The 17,453-nt window shown below is 48.2% G+C and overlaps 1 protein-coding gene across 7 annotated transcripts in view; it reads right to left on the reverse strand.

Annotated features, from left to right (window-relative positions):
* Pde10a (phosphodiesterase 10A) overlaps window positions 1-17,453 on the reverse strand; it is a 445,668-nt gene that overhangs the window by 71,263 nt on the left and 356,952 nt on the right. For all 7 annotated transcript variants that reach the window (XM_028866641.2, XM_028866647.2, XM_028866646.2 and 4 more), the window contains one exon: window positions 479-507. In XM_028866641.2, coding sequence (XP_028722474.1) covers window positions 479-507 — 29 coding nt within the window. The remainder of the gene's footprint in view (window positions 1-478; window positions 508-17,453) is intronic.

Genomic DNA, 17,453 nt, shown 5'->3' on the forward strand with positions numbered 1-17,453 from the left:
TTCCTCCACAAGTAAAAATGACTGAGCTGAGATCCAGGGATCTTCACAGGCAAGGTTCAAGAGGGAGTCAGCTCAGTGGTGGGCTGCGGTGTCCTGCAGAGGAGATGGCTTGAGGGTGGCCTCTGCCACCAGGGCTGAGGTGACATCTCCACATGAGGATGCTTGGCCAATGCTGCCTTCACGGTTCCTCTGGAGAATCTGTAAATCCGGCCGTCTCCTGGCTCTAAGAGCCTAGCTGTGGCACGATTCCAGATGTGCAGGCACGTGTGTGCCTCATCTGGGTATTCCGCCCCGGGGGGCTTCCGTGTACAGCCTCTCTCTCTGCATCGGCTGCCCTAGGGACACCCTGGAAAGGGTGCCGAGTTGCTGCTGTGCTTTTCTCACCTCAGTGCTAAGACAACATGGAAATTAGAGAAGAAGGGAACTTCACGTTTCCAGTCCCAGGACAGTGTTGTAGAAACTGCGTTCGGTTACTCACCCTGCTGACTTCCTTAGGAGCTGATTCATCTGGGGATGGAGAAGCAAGGAGAGACAGTTAGCATCCGGAAGGCACACTGAGACACACACATGTTCACCCCCTGACACACTTCTGCACAGCTTCCTCTGAGGAAGTCTGAGAGTCTCGTAAAGGTTAAACATAATGAATTAAGAGAATAAGGGGGAGATTAAATACCACAGCAGCCGCTGGCGCAGGTCACATTTTTAAGATTCTAAAATGGAAATGCAGTTACACACGCACACTCAACTCCACTGAAGCTGGGGGGGGGGGGCGTAGAAGGCTGCAACCCCCAGAAATGCACCACAGATCCCTCAGTGCATGAGGAGTCCTGCCAGCAGGCATGAAAGGGTCCGGCCACTCCCCTGCAACGGCAGTGGCCTGGCCAGGCAAGCAGTGCACGCTCCATCTTTGGCAACCACTGCTGAAGTCACAGCCATGGTTGGCAACTAGTCCCAGCGAGGCCCCTGGGACCTGCCCCTAGGGCTGGCTTTAGACAAGGAGATGCCAGTGTGACCTCCGGGGTGTGAGGCACAGGGTCCAGAGTGGCCGGGCAGCTGCTGAAGCTCCGCCCAGCCCTCCACACCCAGCAGGCAGGCCTGCTGCTTCACTGCTGTGTCCTTTCTCTGAAATAAACGACGCCTTTGCAAGCATCGTCAATTCCGGTCCTGCATCATCTCCAGCCATCTAAGTCTGTCTGCAAGTACAGTGCACCTGCACCAGAAACTGGCTGTGCCGTGCGTGTGCATGTGCGTGCGTGTGCATGTGCGTGTGCATGTGCATGCGTGCGTGCGTGCATGTGCGTGTGTATACAGCAGACACAGACAAAAACAGCCGCTGCACCAGCTCCCAAGTTCAGACAGGTTTGAACCTCCTTTTTGGTGTGCCCATCAACCCATCACCGGTTCCCAGTGTGTCCCAGAAGCCATTTCCACTACCATACCAAGTCTAGTCCCACAATACACTGTGGCTTTCAGAATGAACAACTCGATTTCAAAACTGGTTGCCCACTCTACCAGGGTATGCTCACTGGATGTGGGCGATGTGGGAGATGGTTGATGAACAGTGTAGGTACTGCGTGAGACTGCCCCAAGAATGAAGAATGTACCAGGTCAAAGGTGCTTTTTAACCTTTTTTTTTTTTGGGTGGGGGGAGCTTTTCAAGACACAGTTTCTCTGTGTAACAGCCAAGACTGTCCTGGAATTCGCTTTGTAGACCAGGCTGGCCGGCAACTCATAGAGATCCGCCTGCCTCCGCCTCCCGAGGGCTGGGACTAAAGGCCCATCTTCTTTATTGGAGGAGCATCATGGGGTTTTTCACCTGCCCTTCACCTCCCATTTATCTTTTCCTGAACGGCTCTGAAAATGGAACTATTAAACCATTATCAGCTTATTAGTGCACTCTAAAGCTATAAAGGCTTGGATTAGTGTAATCAAAAAACTATATCAAAGCAATTCAGTACGCATGGATTTTAAAAAAGCAAACTGGCTGGCATGGCGGCATGAGCCTCCGGAGGCTGGGGCAGGAGGATTGTAAGTTTGAGGCCAGCCTACGCTGTCGAGTGAAAGCATGTCTCAAATTTAACTAATTAATTAATTATCAAACACAATCATCTTCACAGGCATCCAACTCGCAGCCACAGTGTGTGGTGGGGTTGGGTGTCAATCAAGCATGGCCCCAGACTTTAGCTCCCTCCATCACTACAGAGAATAGTTTCAGAGTCCAACATCTGCTAACAAATTAACAAATATTTTCCTGCTCTTCTCATTGCCCTGGCCTATCGCTCCTACGCAAGTACTAACCAGGTCAAAATCTGGCATATTACTTCTCAAACTAGTGTATGTAAAAGATACACTGCCGAGCCGGGCAATGGTGGCGCACGCCTTTAATCCCAGCACTCGGGAGGCAGAGCCAGGTGGATCTCTGTGAGTTCGAGGCCAGCCTGGACTACCAAGTGAGTCCCAGGAAAGGCGCAAAGCTACACAGAGAAACCCTGTCTCGAAAAACCAAAAAAAAAAAAAAAAAAAAAAAAAAGATACACTGCCTGCATATATCTACAGAACCAACCATCTTCAGCTCAATGGGCAATTTAAAGTATCTGGAGGGAAAAAAAAAAAAAAAAAACTTTTGCCTATAGATGATTTCTGGATTTTCACCTTGGAACGAATTTAGAAATATTTCCTCCTCCCCTCTCTTTTCCCCTCCTCTTCCCTGTCCTCTTCGCCTGACTTTAGCACTTACAACTTGTGCTAAATGAACGTCAGGTCTATTACACACAGGGAATGTTGTATTGTGGGTCACCAAGAAATCCATGTTCCCTCTTCCCGTACTTGGCAATTTTATTTACTGAACTCTCCTGTCCCAGAGAGTCAAATGTGTAGAAGTCAAGTGCCTAATTCCATTCCATAGTGCAGGAGCACCTCGGGGCGGTGCAGGAGCACCTCAGGGGCGGTGCAGGAGCACCTCGGGGGCGGTGCAGGAGCACCTCGGGGGTGGTGCAGGAGCACCTCCTCGGGGGCGGTGCAGGAGCACCTCAGGGGCAGTGCAGGAGCACCTCAGGGGCAGTGCAGGAGCACCACCTCGGGGGCAGTGCAGGAGCACCTCATGGGCAGTGCAGGAGCACCACCTCGGGGGCAGTGCAGGCACTCCAGCAAGCAGTGGCAGGCTGGGGTCTGCAGGGCCTGGCAGTACTCCCTTGGGAAAGCGCTATACTTGGGAGCCAGAAAACATCCAGAGAGACACCATCCTGACCATGAGAACCGTTACTGAAAAACAGAGTTCTTCTTCCAAAACTAAATGACAACTAAGAAGAAACTTGCCCCCTCCAGCCCAGACTGTTACCATTGCTGGTAGACCAGAGGAACTCCAGGGTAGAGCCACAGTTTGGAATGCCGTCCTGGTGGCTTCCAGCAGCACTCACAACTGACCTGCTGGTGGGCATTTCACTTTGAATGGCTGGGGAAGGGGTAGTGGGAAAGAGGGAACTGACTTGGATAACAGACTAAATTATTCGTGAGCATCAAATTATCAGTAGACAGGTTCACAGGAGAGGACCCGGGTCTTCAGGGAGAAGAGCACCTCCTCTTTAACTACACACCTGGGCAGCTTCTAGATACTGAGGAGCCTGTGCCCAGGCACTCAGCCCTGTCCTCAGGAGCCGTGGAGGCCACTGAGACACACGAACAAGGAAACAAGCATCGGCTGCACAGCCATGACCGCACTTGCTAAAGACAGATGTATTTCCTCAGAAAGGGGAAACCATCTCTCCATCCAAACTCCATCTTAATGATCTTTAAAAGCCTTAGCAAGAATCGGGCCTGGAGGAAAAGAGTCCCCTCGGGGTTTTCCTAGTACTGAGTGGTGTCCCTCTCACAGTAAATACTCCCGTTAAATATTTTATGTCTTTCTAACTGTGCGGGTATTTGTGTTTTGTGATCGCTTTCCATGTTTCCTGGATGTGAGGTGGAATCACAGTCATGGGCCCACACTTGTAACAACAGATTACAGGAATCCGAACGTGCTGGCAGACCTGAGGTGCTCCTGTGGCTGCTGTCACGTGCTCACTCTGGGATTAATGGAAGAATGTGGGAACCTGAGTTTGGGTCTCCAGCAACACTGAAAAAGCCAGTCGGGGCAGCACATGGTCATAACCCCAGGGCTGGGGGGCCAGAGACAGGTGGATCTTGGGAGCTCAACAGCTGGCCACTCTAGCCGAATCAATGAGCTCAGTGGCAGACCTTGTCCCAATACATAAGGGGGAGTACAACAGAGGGCACCCGGTGTCAGCCTCCACCACCACATACACGCACACACGCACACATATCCACTACATACACCAACTTGTACACACACGTGCCCACCAGTACGAGGACTAATGCATGGAACAGATAGTCTCAATAGAGGAGACACAAATGGTCAATAAATACTTGAAAAGGAGTTCAACTTCCTTAGCCGTCAGAGAAGACTGTTTGGGGATTCCATTCCACCGACCCCAGTCAGAATGGCTGTCATCAAGACCCCAGACAGTAGCCATGCTAACGAGGCTCCAGAGAAAGGGAAAGTCTTATCTCCTGATGGTGGAGGTGTAAACTGCTGCAGCTTCCGGAAAACACCGTGGGTGGGGGCGGGGAGTCTCCAAACAACAACCTGAGCTACCATATGACTGCACTGTTCCCTCTTGAGGACAGACCCAGAGGACAAAGTCATCACTACAGAGACTCGCACATCCTGGCTCAGCTCATTGGAAGCTCACCCCCTCCTCCCTGTGCCCACCCTCCCCTCCTCCTCCCTGTGCCCACCCCTTCCCTTGGCTCTGTTTCCCACTCTCTTACTTAACAGTAGCACACTCCAGCAGTTCCCTTCCCTCCTACACCAGTAGTTCCCCTCACCCCTTGCCACACTCCTGACCAGCATGGGAGAAGTCTTTCCTCCCAAGGTACCAACAGGAGCCTCTCCCTCCAGGGCCCACCGCTCCCTGGATCCTGTCCTTCAAACTATCTCTGAGAGGCTCCCTGTGCCCCGCCCCCAGGCTTTGGCTTCTGAGTCACATGATTCCCCAAGACAAGCAGACACCTCTGACCTGGGCACTAGCAGCCCTGCTTTTACTGGTCGATCCAGACCTAGGAACCTTCAGTTCCTAGCATATACTCCTAAAGCCGTACGTGATGTGACAGCAGAATTTCTGCTGATAATAAGCAGCTCCCAGCACCTGAGACGACCTCACACGGGAGAAGTCGAGGGAGACCGCAGGCGGCTTCCAAGTGTCGTAATGTGCTTATTTACAATTTTTGAAATTAAAAATATAATTACATCATCTCCTCCCTTCCCTCTTCTCCCCCAACACAGCCCATGCCCTCTCATTCCCTCTCAAATCCATTGCTGCTATTTCTTTAAATGCTACCGTTACATATATGAATAGACACATACATATACATCCTGTTGAGTTCCTTCAGTCTTCCTTATATGTGTGCGGTTTCAGGGCTGACCAGTTGGTACTGACTAACTGAGGAGAGATGGGAGAGTGGAGAGAACAGAGGAGCTGCTCCAGCCTCAAAACGGCTCCCCGGTTTCACCTCTACCATTGGTCCAACTCGGATCACTCAGAAAAACTCTGACGATCCTGTCACACTCTGAACGGTGTGTGTCAGATGGCTGTAACTGTCACACTTTGAACGGTGTGTGTCAGATGATTGTAACTGTCACACTCTGAACGGTGTGTGTCAGATGGCTGTAACTGTCACACTCTGAACGGTGTGTGTATTCCCTTTACCTCATTCTTACATACAGCAATAAAGCCGCAGAATAAAGAGAGCCCTGAGATGCTAAAGACGACCCTTTCCTGTGGCAGGTGATATTTACTCCAAAGGCCAGTGTGTAGTGACAGAGAACTGTTTTCACACAATGTGCTAAAAAATACAACCTTGAACTGTCTGACCATGAACAGCGTTAACTCTGTGGAGACAAGTGCAGAGCTTCCAAATTAGCCTTCGGTCCCTCGGTCTCCGTTCCTTGAATGAACATCTTCCATATCCTGCCATGCCAAACACTATGTAAGACACAAGAGGCTAAGTAAATGGATGGCAAGCTACGGCACCAAACAATTCCTGAGAACTGACAACCTATAAAACATCATAGAACTACATGTATGGGAAGCCATAGGCTGCAGAAACATGGAACAGATGGTATTTATAAAGACTGGGACATTTTACTGACTCCCTCATGTCAAAGCCCATGTCAGACAGACACACACGTTTCTTCAACAAGCGAACAGGCCAGTGACCTCCTACCTTCTCAGCACTCCTCGGAAACAATGTAAAGTGGCATAAATGTTACTCTTTTTTATTTGTGTATGTGTAATGTATAGTCTGTGAGTACAGGTTCGTGTGTGTGTGTGTGTGTGTGCGCGCGCGCGCGCGCGCATGCACGCACGCACAAGAGAGCGTATGTTCAGGTACATGGGCATATGTGTGCCCTGTGTGTATGGAGGCCAGAGTGTCATGTCAGGTGTTTTCCTCTATGTACTTTAAAACCCTTTTTTTTTAAATTGTTGTTTTATTGTTGTTGTTGTCATATGTGATATGCATACCTGAATGCAGGCACATGTGTGGCTTGGTCTGTACGTGGAAGTCAGAGGGCAACTTTTTGTGACCATGTTTTCCTTCCACCATAGGCTGTGAGGACGGGACTCAGATCAGAAGGCTTGCGTGGCGGGCACTTTTACTGCAAAGCCATATCATTATTATTCTCGACTTCAAAACACTGGAAGTGAGCCAACTGTGCTTTAGTAGAGGCTTGGGGAAGCAAAGTAGTCATGTACAACCAAAGACAGCCCAGTAACAAAGAACACAGCCCGTGTACACCACAGCTCAGGTGGACCTCAGAGCCAAGGTGCCAAGAGACACGAGAGGCTGGAAGTGGTTAAGCATCACTTGATTCCATCTACAGAACCGGGAAAAACAAAGCCAATCACCAGAGAACCATTTGGTTACTGTAGAATCAGATGGACAGAGTGGCCAGGAGGGGAGAGGGTCGTGTCACAGGTGTGCCGTGTCCTCCATCTGGTGGTCACATGAACCTAGATGATTTAAATTCTGCGGAATCATACACCAGGAAAACTAATAGCCAAGTATTTTTTTAAATGTACCTGGCTGTCGTCTGAGGTCACTGGTGTCAGGGGCTGACCAACCCTGCTTCAGTCTTTGAAGAGGTTCTAGTGCTATGTGAGGGGTGTGGAAGCTGGCCCAGAAGGCTGCTGAGGCAAGGCTTAGTGACTGAGCTCAACCTTGAGCTGCCTGGCTGAAAGTCTGCACAAAACGCGTTACTCAACATGACACTGTCATAAGAACTCTTCCTGTTCCAACGACATGGATGAACTCAGAGCCAAGAAGGATGAGAGCACAGCCAACCGGGAATGTGCAGAGAGGGCACAAAGTCAAAAGATGAAACTGATTAGCTGTCCCATTGAGGAAAATCTTTCACAGCAATGAAAAGAGCATCGAACACAAAAAAGTCAACAGTGAGAGGCTGACAGCCTAGATCCAGTTTCTACAGGTTGCCATGAAACCGTCACCTGCGTATTTTAAGTTCTAGAACATTCACACTGAGGATGGTGTCACTTTAGAACAATGGCAGCATGCGACGTGTGGTGTGTAGAGTTCAGACTTCACCTCGCTGCTCACACTGCCTACCCATGATGAAGAATCAACAGACCCCTGGCCACACAGAGCCAATCAGGCCAGTGTGCAGGTCCTGGGAGGGCACATACCAGGCGTCATCACCTGTGGCTCTTCCTGGGGCAGGTGCTGGCAACTGTGTGGGTGAGGAATGCTTTTCCACACCAAAGACATTTTGACATATACTTACAAAAGACAACAGAGAAACTTTTCAAAGGTATGAAAAAAAAAACACTTTGAAAAGAGAAAAACAACTATCATTCAACAAAGATTTAAAAAAAACACACAGTTTGAAATCAGAAGAAGAAGAAATCATGACTTCTCACACCACTCAGACACACAAATGAATAGCAGGTTGTCTACCTCCTCTCAGATAACGGGAGAGATAGATCTCAGAGGGAATGGCCAAAGGGAGGGGGAACCACTGGAGGGCCAAAGAGAAGCCAAGCTGGGAGACAGCATGCCACCTCCTTCACCCACACCCACGCCAGGAGGCTCCACCTCTCACCTGCACCCCACCGCTCTGCTGGCATGGCCCTGCCGCTGCAGAGAACAGGGGCTCTTCTCGGGGTTCCCACTAGCTCACCTAAGAACTCCCCCATCAGGGTTTCCACGTGGAATATACCCTGGAAACAGGAGAGTCCGGGAAGGACGAACTCTTCCCTCGGCTGTTAGCCTTTTCAAGTCCCGAAATGGTTCATTTCTAGCCCTCCTGGCTCTGCTATACCCGCAAATATTGACTTAAATGTATTTTTTTCTTGTAAAAGAAGCACGTAGCCTTCCATCTTTCTCTTTCATATTCTCACTGATGGCGGGAGAGGAGTCAAGGAGGAAACAATCGAATTCACCCACTAGGGTGGATTTCCAAATACCCACCTTCTTCTGTGCCGGATGCCCCAGGTCAAACCACCCTGAAAGGGTCTCAGAGTCTGTCTTAGCATCAAGCAAGCTGGTTGGAAGCTCTCGGTCCTCTGTGTAGTGGTGGGAAGCCACGGACCTTTGAAAGAGGGAACCTAGTGCGGGGTCATTAAGGGGACACCCCGAAAAGACATAGGGGAGCCCAGCCTCTGGGGGGTCCATTTTCAAAACGGGATCTCTACCCACACAGAAATGTCCTCCTGTAGCTGCGACATCATCGGGGCCAGTGCTATGCCCTCGGGTCTCCAAAACTGTGAGTGGAATGAGCCTCTTTCCTTCATTAACTCAGCCTGCTTCGAGTGATAAAAACAGACCAAAACAGAAGGTGGACAGCCGGTGTGAAGTGCACTTTATCACAAGATTCTCAGATGGCCCTTCAGTCAGTGTGGTCTACACATTTTAATTCCCGTGATACAACATAAACAACTCCAAGCCCTCTGCCTTCGAAAGAAACCCAACCGAGTCATTCTGCAGACACAGGAAATGGTACCAAAGCCAGTGCTCCGCACACCTGCTGAAATACTCCTTACAGAGATGTCCTCCTTAACTGCTCTGTTGCTCTCAAGAGGAACCATGGCCAAGGTAACCTTCATAAAAGAAAGCATCTAACTGGGGCCTTGCTTACAGTTTCAGAGGGTTTGTCCATGACCATCATGGTGGGAAGCAGACAGGCATGGTGCTGGAGAAGTACCTGAGAGCTTTACACCCTGATCTACAGCCAGCAAGTGTGTGTGTGGGGGGGGGGGGGGGGCAGACAGACAGACACTAGGCCTTCTGTAAGCTCCTGAAACTTCACACCTCCTCCATCAAAGGCACCTACCCGAGTAAGGCCACACCTCCTAACCTTTCCCAAACAGTTTATCAACTGGGAAATAAGCATACAAACATAGGAGCCTATGAGGGCCATGTTCATTCCGACCAAGGTGCCTTTGACTATGTTTGATATAAAGCATTTAGCTGAAAATTAATCTCTCAATTATCCTGAACAACAGTCGTTCTTTGTCAGTTATTATTTCTTAGTGTTGATTATTTTCATAATTTTTGTCATGCTTCACTGCTTTGGAATTTTGAGGCCAGCTTTCCTAAGCTCTTCCTCGGAGGTGAGTGTAGACCCTCTTCGTGATGTACAGCTTGCTCAGACTGTACTTTTCACCAAGTGTTTTTTGTGTTTTATATTTAGGTTTTTTAAAGTGTGCTTAAGCCAAGAGGAATAGCCATTGATTCCACTTGAAAACACTAAAGTCACACTGGCCTTTACATCTCGGGGCAGTAATGCAAAAATACTTGGAAAGTCTTGCTTCCCTTTCAAAGCTGAGACACTACTTTGAGACCAGCACAAGTGCTCAGTTCCCACAGCCACTGCACCTCTGAAGCAGACGTGTGGGCTGACCTGGGGAGGCCACGGGTGACCAGAACCCTGAAACCTGACTGACCTGTTCCTAACATGGCAGCTGACAGCTCACTCTGGGAAACTACATTATCAAATCTTCAAAGGTTCTTATCTAAATTTCAAGGTATTGGCATTGTTCTTAGAAGTGAGCCCTAGGAGGTGGAGCCTGACCAGTGCCTCCCCCTGCTGTGATACGCCCAAAGGCCTGGGTGTGCTTTGAAGTTTTCTCATAACTACCCTCCCGTGCAGCTCAGTCTTCAGGGGGCCTCCTGAGGACTAAATTCTATCTTCTTAGGGACCCTCCCTTCCCGAGATAAGAGCCAATCTCGCCAGAGGCACTAGGTACACACTGCCCTTGAACTCCACAGCTCTGGGCAGTCGGGGTGGCTGGTATCAAAACAACAGAACCAAGGAAGGAAACCAAGCAGAGAACATGAATGGCAGGGCGATACAGAAAGGGGGAACAAATACAGAAAGTTTGCCACCATGTGTTCCCCACCCCCACCTCCACACCAGCTTCAAATATGGGGGAGAGGGACTAAAAAGCAAACAAACAAACAAACAAACAGCCGTTTCCAAGCTGGGGACTCTCAGCGGGCAGCGCATCAAAGCTGCCACTCCAGAGTGAACAAGGGGGAGGAGCCACACACGCGCTTATTGTCTCACCCTGGCCATCATCTGAGCAGAATGGCTGCACAGGCCACCTCGCCCGAGCAGCCCGCGCCTCCCAGACCACTGCTCCGCTGCTTCCTCAGTCCTCTCAGAAATCAAGCCCCAAGTCCTGCTCCTGCTCTTGCCCTTTCTCAGAGCCCCTCCGCCCACGCCAGCACTACCCTTAGTCTTCGAGGTACCCGGGTGCCTAGCGCTGGCCCTCAAACCCAGCAAACGTAGGAAGCCCTGCAGAACCCATGCAAACCAGGCCGTCTGAGTGAGGTGGACACAGTGAGCCTGGCCGGCTGCGGGGTGACGGTTCCCTCATCCAGGAGTCGCTGGTGACACCGAGCCCCCTAACAACTCACCTCCTCTCCCCAGTGATGTCTTCACCACCAAACGCCACCGCCTTGGTCCCTGTGCTCTGATGATGTCATACATCTACCACCATAAAGCACAGGAAATACTGCTCCCACGGCATCGCAAACAGCCCGGGACACCAGGCAGACAGCGGTTCTCAACACCGAAGCCAGGTTTAACTGGCTGAAGGCAAACGCCAGATTTGAAAATTTCATTAACATTTCTATGCTAGACATTACACTAATTTCTCTACTATACACAGTCGACGATGCTAAAATAACCTTACCCTCCGCTCACACACTTGTTAAGATGACTTCTCTGGAACAAACGAGCTTTGAGGGAAGAGGGCGCTCTTTATGCCCTTTTCTACAATTATACACTGTCTGAGCTAGGGTTTCTATTGCTGTGAAGAGACACCATGACCACGGCAACTCTCATAAAGGAGAACAGTCCATCGGGGCTGGCTCACAGTTCAGAGGTTCAGTCCATTATCATCATGTCATGGCGGCATGCAGGCAGACACGGTGCTGGAGAAGGAGCTGAGAGTTCCACATCTGAATTGGCAGGCAATGGGGAGTGAATGCCACCCTAGACCTAGCTTGAGCATTTGAGACCTCAAGCCCACCCGGTAGTGACACACCTCCTCCATCAAAGCCACACCTACTCCGACAAGGCTCCGATTTCTAATAGTGTCATTCCCTATGACCCCTATGAGCCTATGGAGATCACTTTTATTTTCACCCAAACCACACACACACTCACAGCAAGCAAGCAATCAATAACTGTGAACTGGTAACTGAATGGTTAGCCAGGAAAGTATGTCACCCCGGGTCACATTCAAAGTACAACTAGCTATCAAAGCACTTTTGTCAGCTTGACACAAGTTAGGGCCATTCGGGAAGAGGGAATCATAATTGAGAAAATGTTCCTACCAGACTGACCAGCGAACAAGCCTAGGGGAGCATTGTCTTTATTAGTGGTTGATGTGGGAAGGGCCCGGCTGACTGTGGGTGGAGCCTTCCTAGACAGGCGGTCCTGGGCAGTCTAAGAAAGCAGGCTGAGCAGGCAGTAAGCGGCCAGCCAGGAAGCAGCTGTCTTTCTGTGGCTTCTGCTTCTCCAGGTCCCTGCTCTGATCCTGCCCTGACGTCCCTCAGTGACGAGTGGGACCCGAGAGTTGTGGGATGAAGTATACCCTTGGTACTTTTGGTCATGATGTTGTGTTACACAACAGAAAACCTAGTGAAGACACTAGCTTCTCAAATGGACGTTTCTACAATGACCTATGCAACCTGAAGTCAACTTAGATCGCTGTTACATTTTCAGAAAGGCTTTAAGAGGTAGATTTGAAAACAAGGAGAATTTATTGTACCACTATTTTTCATGGGATTTTATGTTTAAAAATCTGTCGTAGGTGAAACAGAATTTTAAATGCTGAGAAGAATTACATCAACTAACATTTAAACATCTTTTTCTATATGTGCAACAAGAAAATACAAACAGTATAGAGAAACCGCAATGAAAACATGTATTTTCCAAAACCTAATGGTTCATCAAGTTTTTATTCATTTGAATCACTCAGAAGTGAGACATCTGCTTAGAAAACATAATGGCTTTTAGTGCATAACTAAGAGCCGCCACCAGCTTCAAAGACAATACAGACACCGCTTCAGAAATGAGTCTAGTCCACAGCAAAAGAATACACTTGGATCGGTTTCCCAGGCACCCACAATGGTGTAATGATGAGACTTCATTTTTCATATTATTAGAATCTCGACCTGAGGTCCGGCTCAGAATCATAAGCTACCTCACTCCCAAGCCACACACTTAAAGACACGTTGTCGTCAGAGTAATCGACACACAATTATCTGAACTGATACAATGTAGCAGTAAACAATGTATCAGTCACTGCCAGCGCTGCCTCCTCTTGGGCTTACAGTTGGTAGACTCATGATTATTTATAACTCACATCAAAGCTTTCAACGCATGACTTCCATTTGCCAAAAGGAAATGAACACATGACTTGAAAGTTTCATGTTGATAATGCAATTTCAACTGCTGAGGTAAAATAATTGTAATAGGATAAAAATCGTTCTAGTTGCAAGGAAAAGAAAGAAAGGTGTCCAAAATTACGATCCATGAAAACCATTTCACACATGTCTTGTTTGTTTATTCACGATGCATACATCGTTTTTAGTGTTCTACAAACTACAACTTTGCAAAAGGCTGTGTGTTCTGGCATGGGAGCTCGTGCCTCATTGGTTTAAGATGCTGTTACACTCTACACCAGCACAGGAGCCATCTGTTAGATATTAACCCGTTTAAATGCAGTTCAATCTGAATCTCGGGCTATCAAATAGAACGGTGGGTGGCACGATTTTAAAATCTTTATTATACACACAGACAGACAGACATATTCACACACACACACACACACACACACACACACACACACACACACAGATGCCTCTCAGCTGCACATAAAATGTTATACATTTGAAGTGGAAATGGTAAAGAAGCAATGTGATTGTACTGTAAACAATAAGAACACCACTCAGGCTCTAATCTGAATGGTCCAGTGGTCACCCCCACCCTGGAGCCCTGTTCTCTCCCCTTCTCCCATCAGATTTCCCTGACTACGAGCTAACTGCAGAGACAGACAGACCAGGCTGTCAGACCTCCAAAAAGAAAACAACAAATCACAACTTTCTCCTATTTGTTAGACGAGTGAACCTTTTAACATGCTCTGGAGACCTCAGCAAGAGCTCCACACACCACTTCCTACAAGCTGCCTTGAGGGACTGAAAATATGTTCGAGTTGGCCCTTCTAATTCAAAAGTCTAGTTATGGATTTTCAAATTAAATGTAAAGTCAATGCAAATATTATACATACACAGAGAGAGAGAGAGAGAGAGAGAGACAGACAGACAGACAGACAGAGACAGAGAGACAGAGACAGAGAGACAGAGAAACAACAACATCTGAGACCCATCTGGTACCTGGTCCCACACAAGTTGGTATAAACGATAGTCAACATTTCTGGTACAATTCACTCCCCTAGGAAGCTTTCAAATGAGCTTGGGAAAAATTTGCCCAGCGCCAGCGTGACAAGTGACCACGGGCTAGCAAGAAACACCTGGCCGATGATGAGCCACCCTCCTGCTTCTGCCTCTATGCCACGCCTTCCCAAATGCCGCAACGGGACTCTGTGTTCCGAAACCAAGCGCCTGATGAGCATTTCCTTCCATACACTGCTTTTGTTCATGGCATTTCTTCACAGCAACAGAAAAGTAACTGATACCATGTGTGTGTGTGTGTGTGTGTGTGTGTGTGTGTGTGTGTGTGTGTGTGTTTCTGTTGGTAAGTGCACAAGAGTGCAGATGCCAGAGGAGGACAGTGATACTGAATACCCTGGAGCCAAAGCAAGTGGTTGTGAGTGCCCCGTGTGGGTGCTGGGAACCACACTTGGTTCTGCAAGGGCAGGACTTGCTATTAACCACTGAGCTACCTCTCAAGCCCTAATAAAAATGTTCAGTGTTAACTTACATAAAAACACTAAAGTTGATGGAAATTTTCATTTGTAAGAACTCAACTTAATTTCCTGTTCTGTGCTGGCGAGTTTTATGTCAATTTGACACACGCTAGCTAGCGTCATTTGGGAAGAGGGACTCTCAGCTGAGAAAACTCCTCCAGAAGATCCCACTGTAAGCAAGACTATAGTACGTGATTCTTGATTAGTGACTGATGTGGGAGTGGCCTGGCCATCGTGAGTGCTGCCGCTCCTGGCCTGGAGGATCCCCCGCGACAAGGACAAGGGGTGGAGAGCTCCAGGGAGCAGTCCAGGGGCCAGCAGCCCTCCATGGCCTCTGCAGCAGCTTCCACCTCCAGGTTCCCGCCCTGTTCAAGTTCCTGCCCTAGCCTTCCTCAGCAACAGTGTATCCGGAGATTTGTAAACAGAAATACACTCTCTGTTTTCCAAGTTGCTTACGGTCAAGGTGTTTATTACAGCAACAGAAACTCACGTTTTTGTGTGGCATTATCCTTTATTACATTGTAAATTGAAAAACACGTGTGTGTGTGTGTGTGTGTGTGTGTGTGTGTGTGTGTGTGTGTGTACATTTATGCAGAGACAAGAGTTTGGCACTGGTATTTCTTCAGTCACTCTGCCTCCCTGGAAGAGGCAATCTCTGATTTGGTCAGGCAGGCTAGCCCGTGAGCTTTAGAGACCCAGTTGTCTTTACGGCCACACTCTACTACTGGGGTTACTGGTGCCCACCACGATGCCAGGTTCTTACGTGGGTGCTGGAGGTCTGGACCCAAATCCTCGTGCTTTGTGGAAGGCACCTGAGCAGGACTGAGCCCTCTTCCCTGGCCCCAAATAAGCACCATTCATCAGGATATGACTTCAAAGCCCAGCCACCCTTTGCAAGGTGTCAACCATCTCAAACTGGTTTCCAGTCTCTGATTCACAGTGATGGGACACGGTGGTTAAGCTTTGCTCTTAGTCATCAATGACAGGATTGGACTGAGAGGAAAAATGCTGATCTCCGGTTTGTTTCTACATTTCTTTGTCTTAAAACACATGCTCACACACAGAGACACACACTCGTAGACACTGTACAAATCACTACGGTTGCTTTTAAAACTGCTTCACATCTCATCGAGAAAGCTCTCTTTTGCAAATATTTGTTTTTATTATAAGTTCAGAAACTATAAAGACTTACTCAGAGCGTGGAAACTGCCCATGTTTCTACTGCATCTTTAGAACACCCACTTCTGTGTGTCAGACAGAAGTTACGATGTTTAGCATACTAAGAAGATCCCCCCAGAACTACTATTTTGGTGTTAACAAAAAAGTAGAATTAACTGTGCCTATGAGCACAACATGCATAAAAATGAGAGGCCAAACTTGGTCAGATAGCCAAATATATCCATTTAGAAATAAAGGAAAACTATTCCGCAATATTCAAAGAAAGCACATTCACATTGACTCAGTTGAGGGGAAATGAATTTGACCTCACATACCTTTTGAGTCTACACTTCTTATTTTCATAAATACAACTGTTTCTTAAGCAACCTGTGTTTAAAATAAATGTATTTTTTTGCTTTTTAATTTTTTTATTTAATTTTATTTTATTTTACAATATAATTTAGTTCTACATATCAGCCATGGATTCCCTTGTTCTCCCTCCTCCCGCACCCCTCCCCTTTTCCCCAGGCCACCCCCCATTCCCATCTCCTCCAGGGCAAAGCCTCCCCCGAGGATTCAGATCAACCTGGTAGACTCAGTCCAGGCAGGTCCAGTCCTCTCCTCCCAGGCTGAGCCAAGTGTCCCTGTATAAGTCCCAGGTTTCAAACAGTCAACTCATGCACTGAGCACAGGACCCGGTATCACTGCCTAGATGCCTCCCAAACAGATCAAGCTAATCAACTGTCTCACCTATTCAGAGGGCCTGATCCAGTTGGGGGCCCCTCAGCCTTTGGTTCATAGTTCATGTGTTTCCATTCGTTTGGCTATTTGTCCCTGTGCTTTATCCAACCTTGGTCTCAACAATTCTCGCTCATATAAACCCTCCTCTTTCTCGCTAATTAGACTCCCAGAGCTCTACCTGGGGCCTAACCGTGGATGTCTGCATCCAGATCCCTCAGTCATTGGATGGGGTTTCTAGCACGACAATTAGGGTGTTTGGCCATCCTATCACCAGAGTAGGTCAGTTCAGGCTGTCTCTCAACCATTGCCAGCAGTCTATTGTGGGGATATCTTTGTGGATTTCTGTGGGTCTCTCTAGCACTTTGCTTCTTCCTATTCTCATGTGGTCTTCATTTATCATGGTCTCCTATTCCTTGTTCTCCCTCTCTGTTCTTGATCCAGCTGGGATCTCCTGCTACCCCAAGCTCTCTTTCCCTCGACCCTCACCCTTCATTATCTTAACTCATGTCCAGGCTGTTCATGTAGATCTCATCCATTTCACCGTCATTGGGAGATCCCCGTGTCTTTCTTGGGGTCCTGTTCTCCAGGTAGCCTCACTGGTGATGTGAGTAGCAGTCCAGTCATCCTTGTTCCACATCTAGTATCCTATGAGTGAGTACATACCATATTTGTCTTTCTGAGTCTGGGTTACCTCACTCAGGATGATTTTTTCTACATCCATCCATTTGCCTGCAAACCTCATGATGTCATTGTTTTTCTCTGCTGAGTAGTATTCCATTGTGTATATGTACCACATATTATTTATCCATTCTTCAGTTGAAGGGCATCTAGGTTGTTTCTAGGTTCTGGATATTACAAACAATGCTGATATGAACATAGCTGAGCAAGTGCCCCTGTGGTATGATTAAGCATTCCTTGGGTATATGCCCAAGAGTGGTATAGCTGGATCTTGGGGGAGATTGATTCCAATTTTCTAAGAAAGAGCCATATTGATTTCCAAAGTGGTTGTACAAGCTTGCATTCCCACCAGCAGTGGAG

This window comes from Peromyscus leucopus, chromosome 8a, assembly GCF_004664715.2.
Source record: "Peromyscus leucopus breed LL Stock chromosome 8a, UCI_PerLeu_2.1, whole genome shotgun sequence".
NCBI classification, from domain to species: Eukaryota; Metazoa; Chordata; class Mammalia; order Rodentia; family Cricetidae; genus Peromyscus; species Peromyscus leucopus.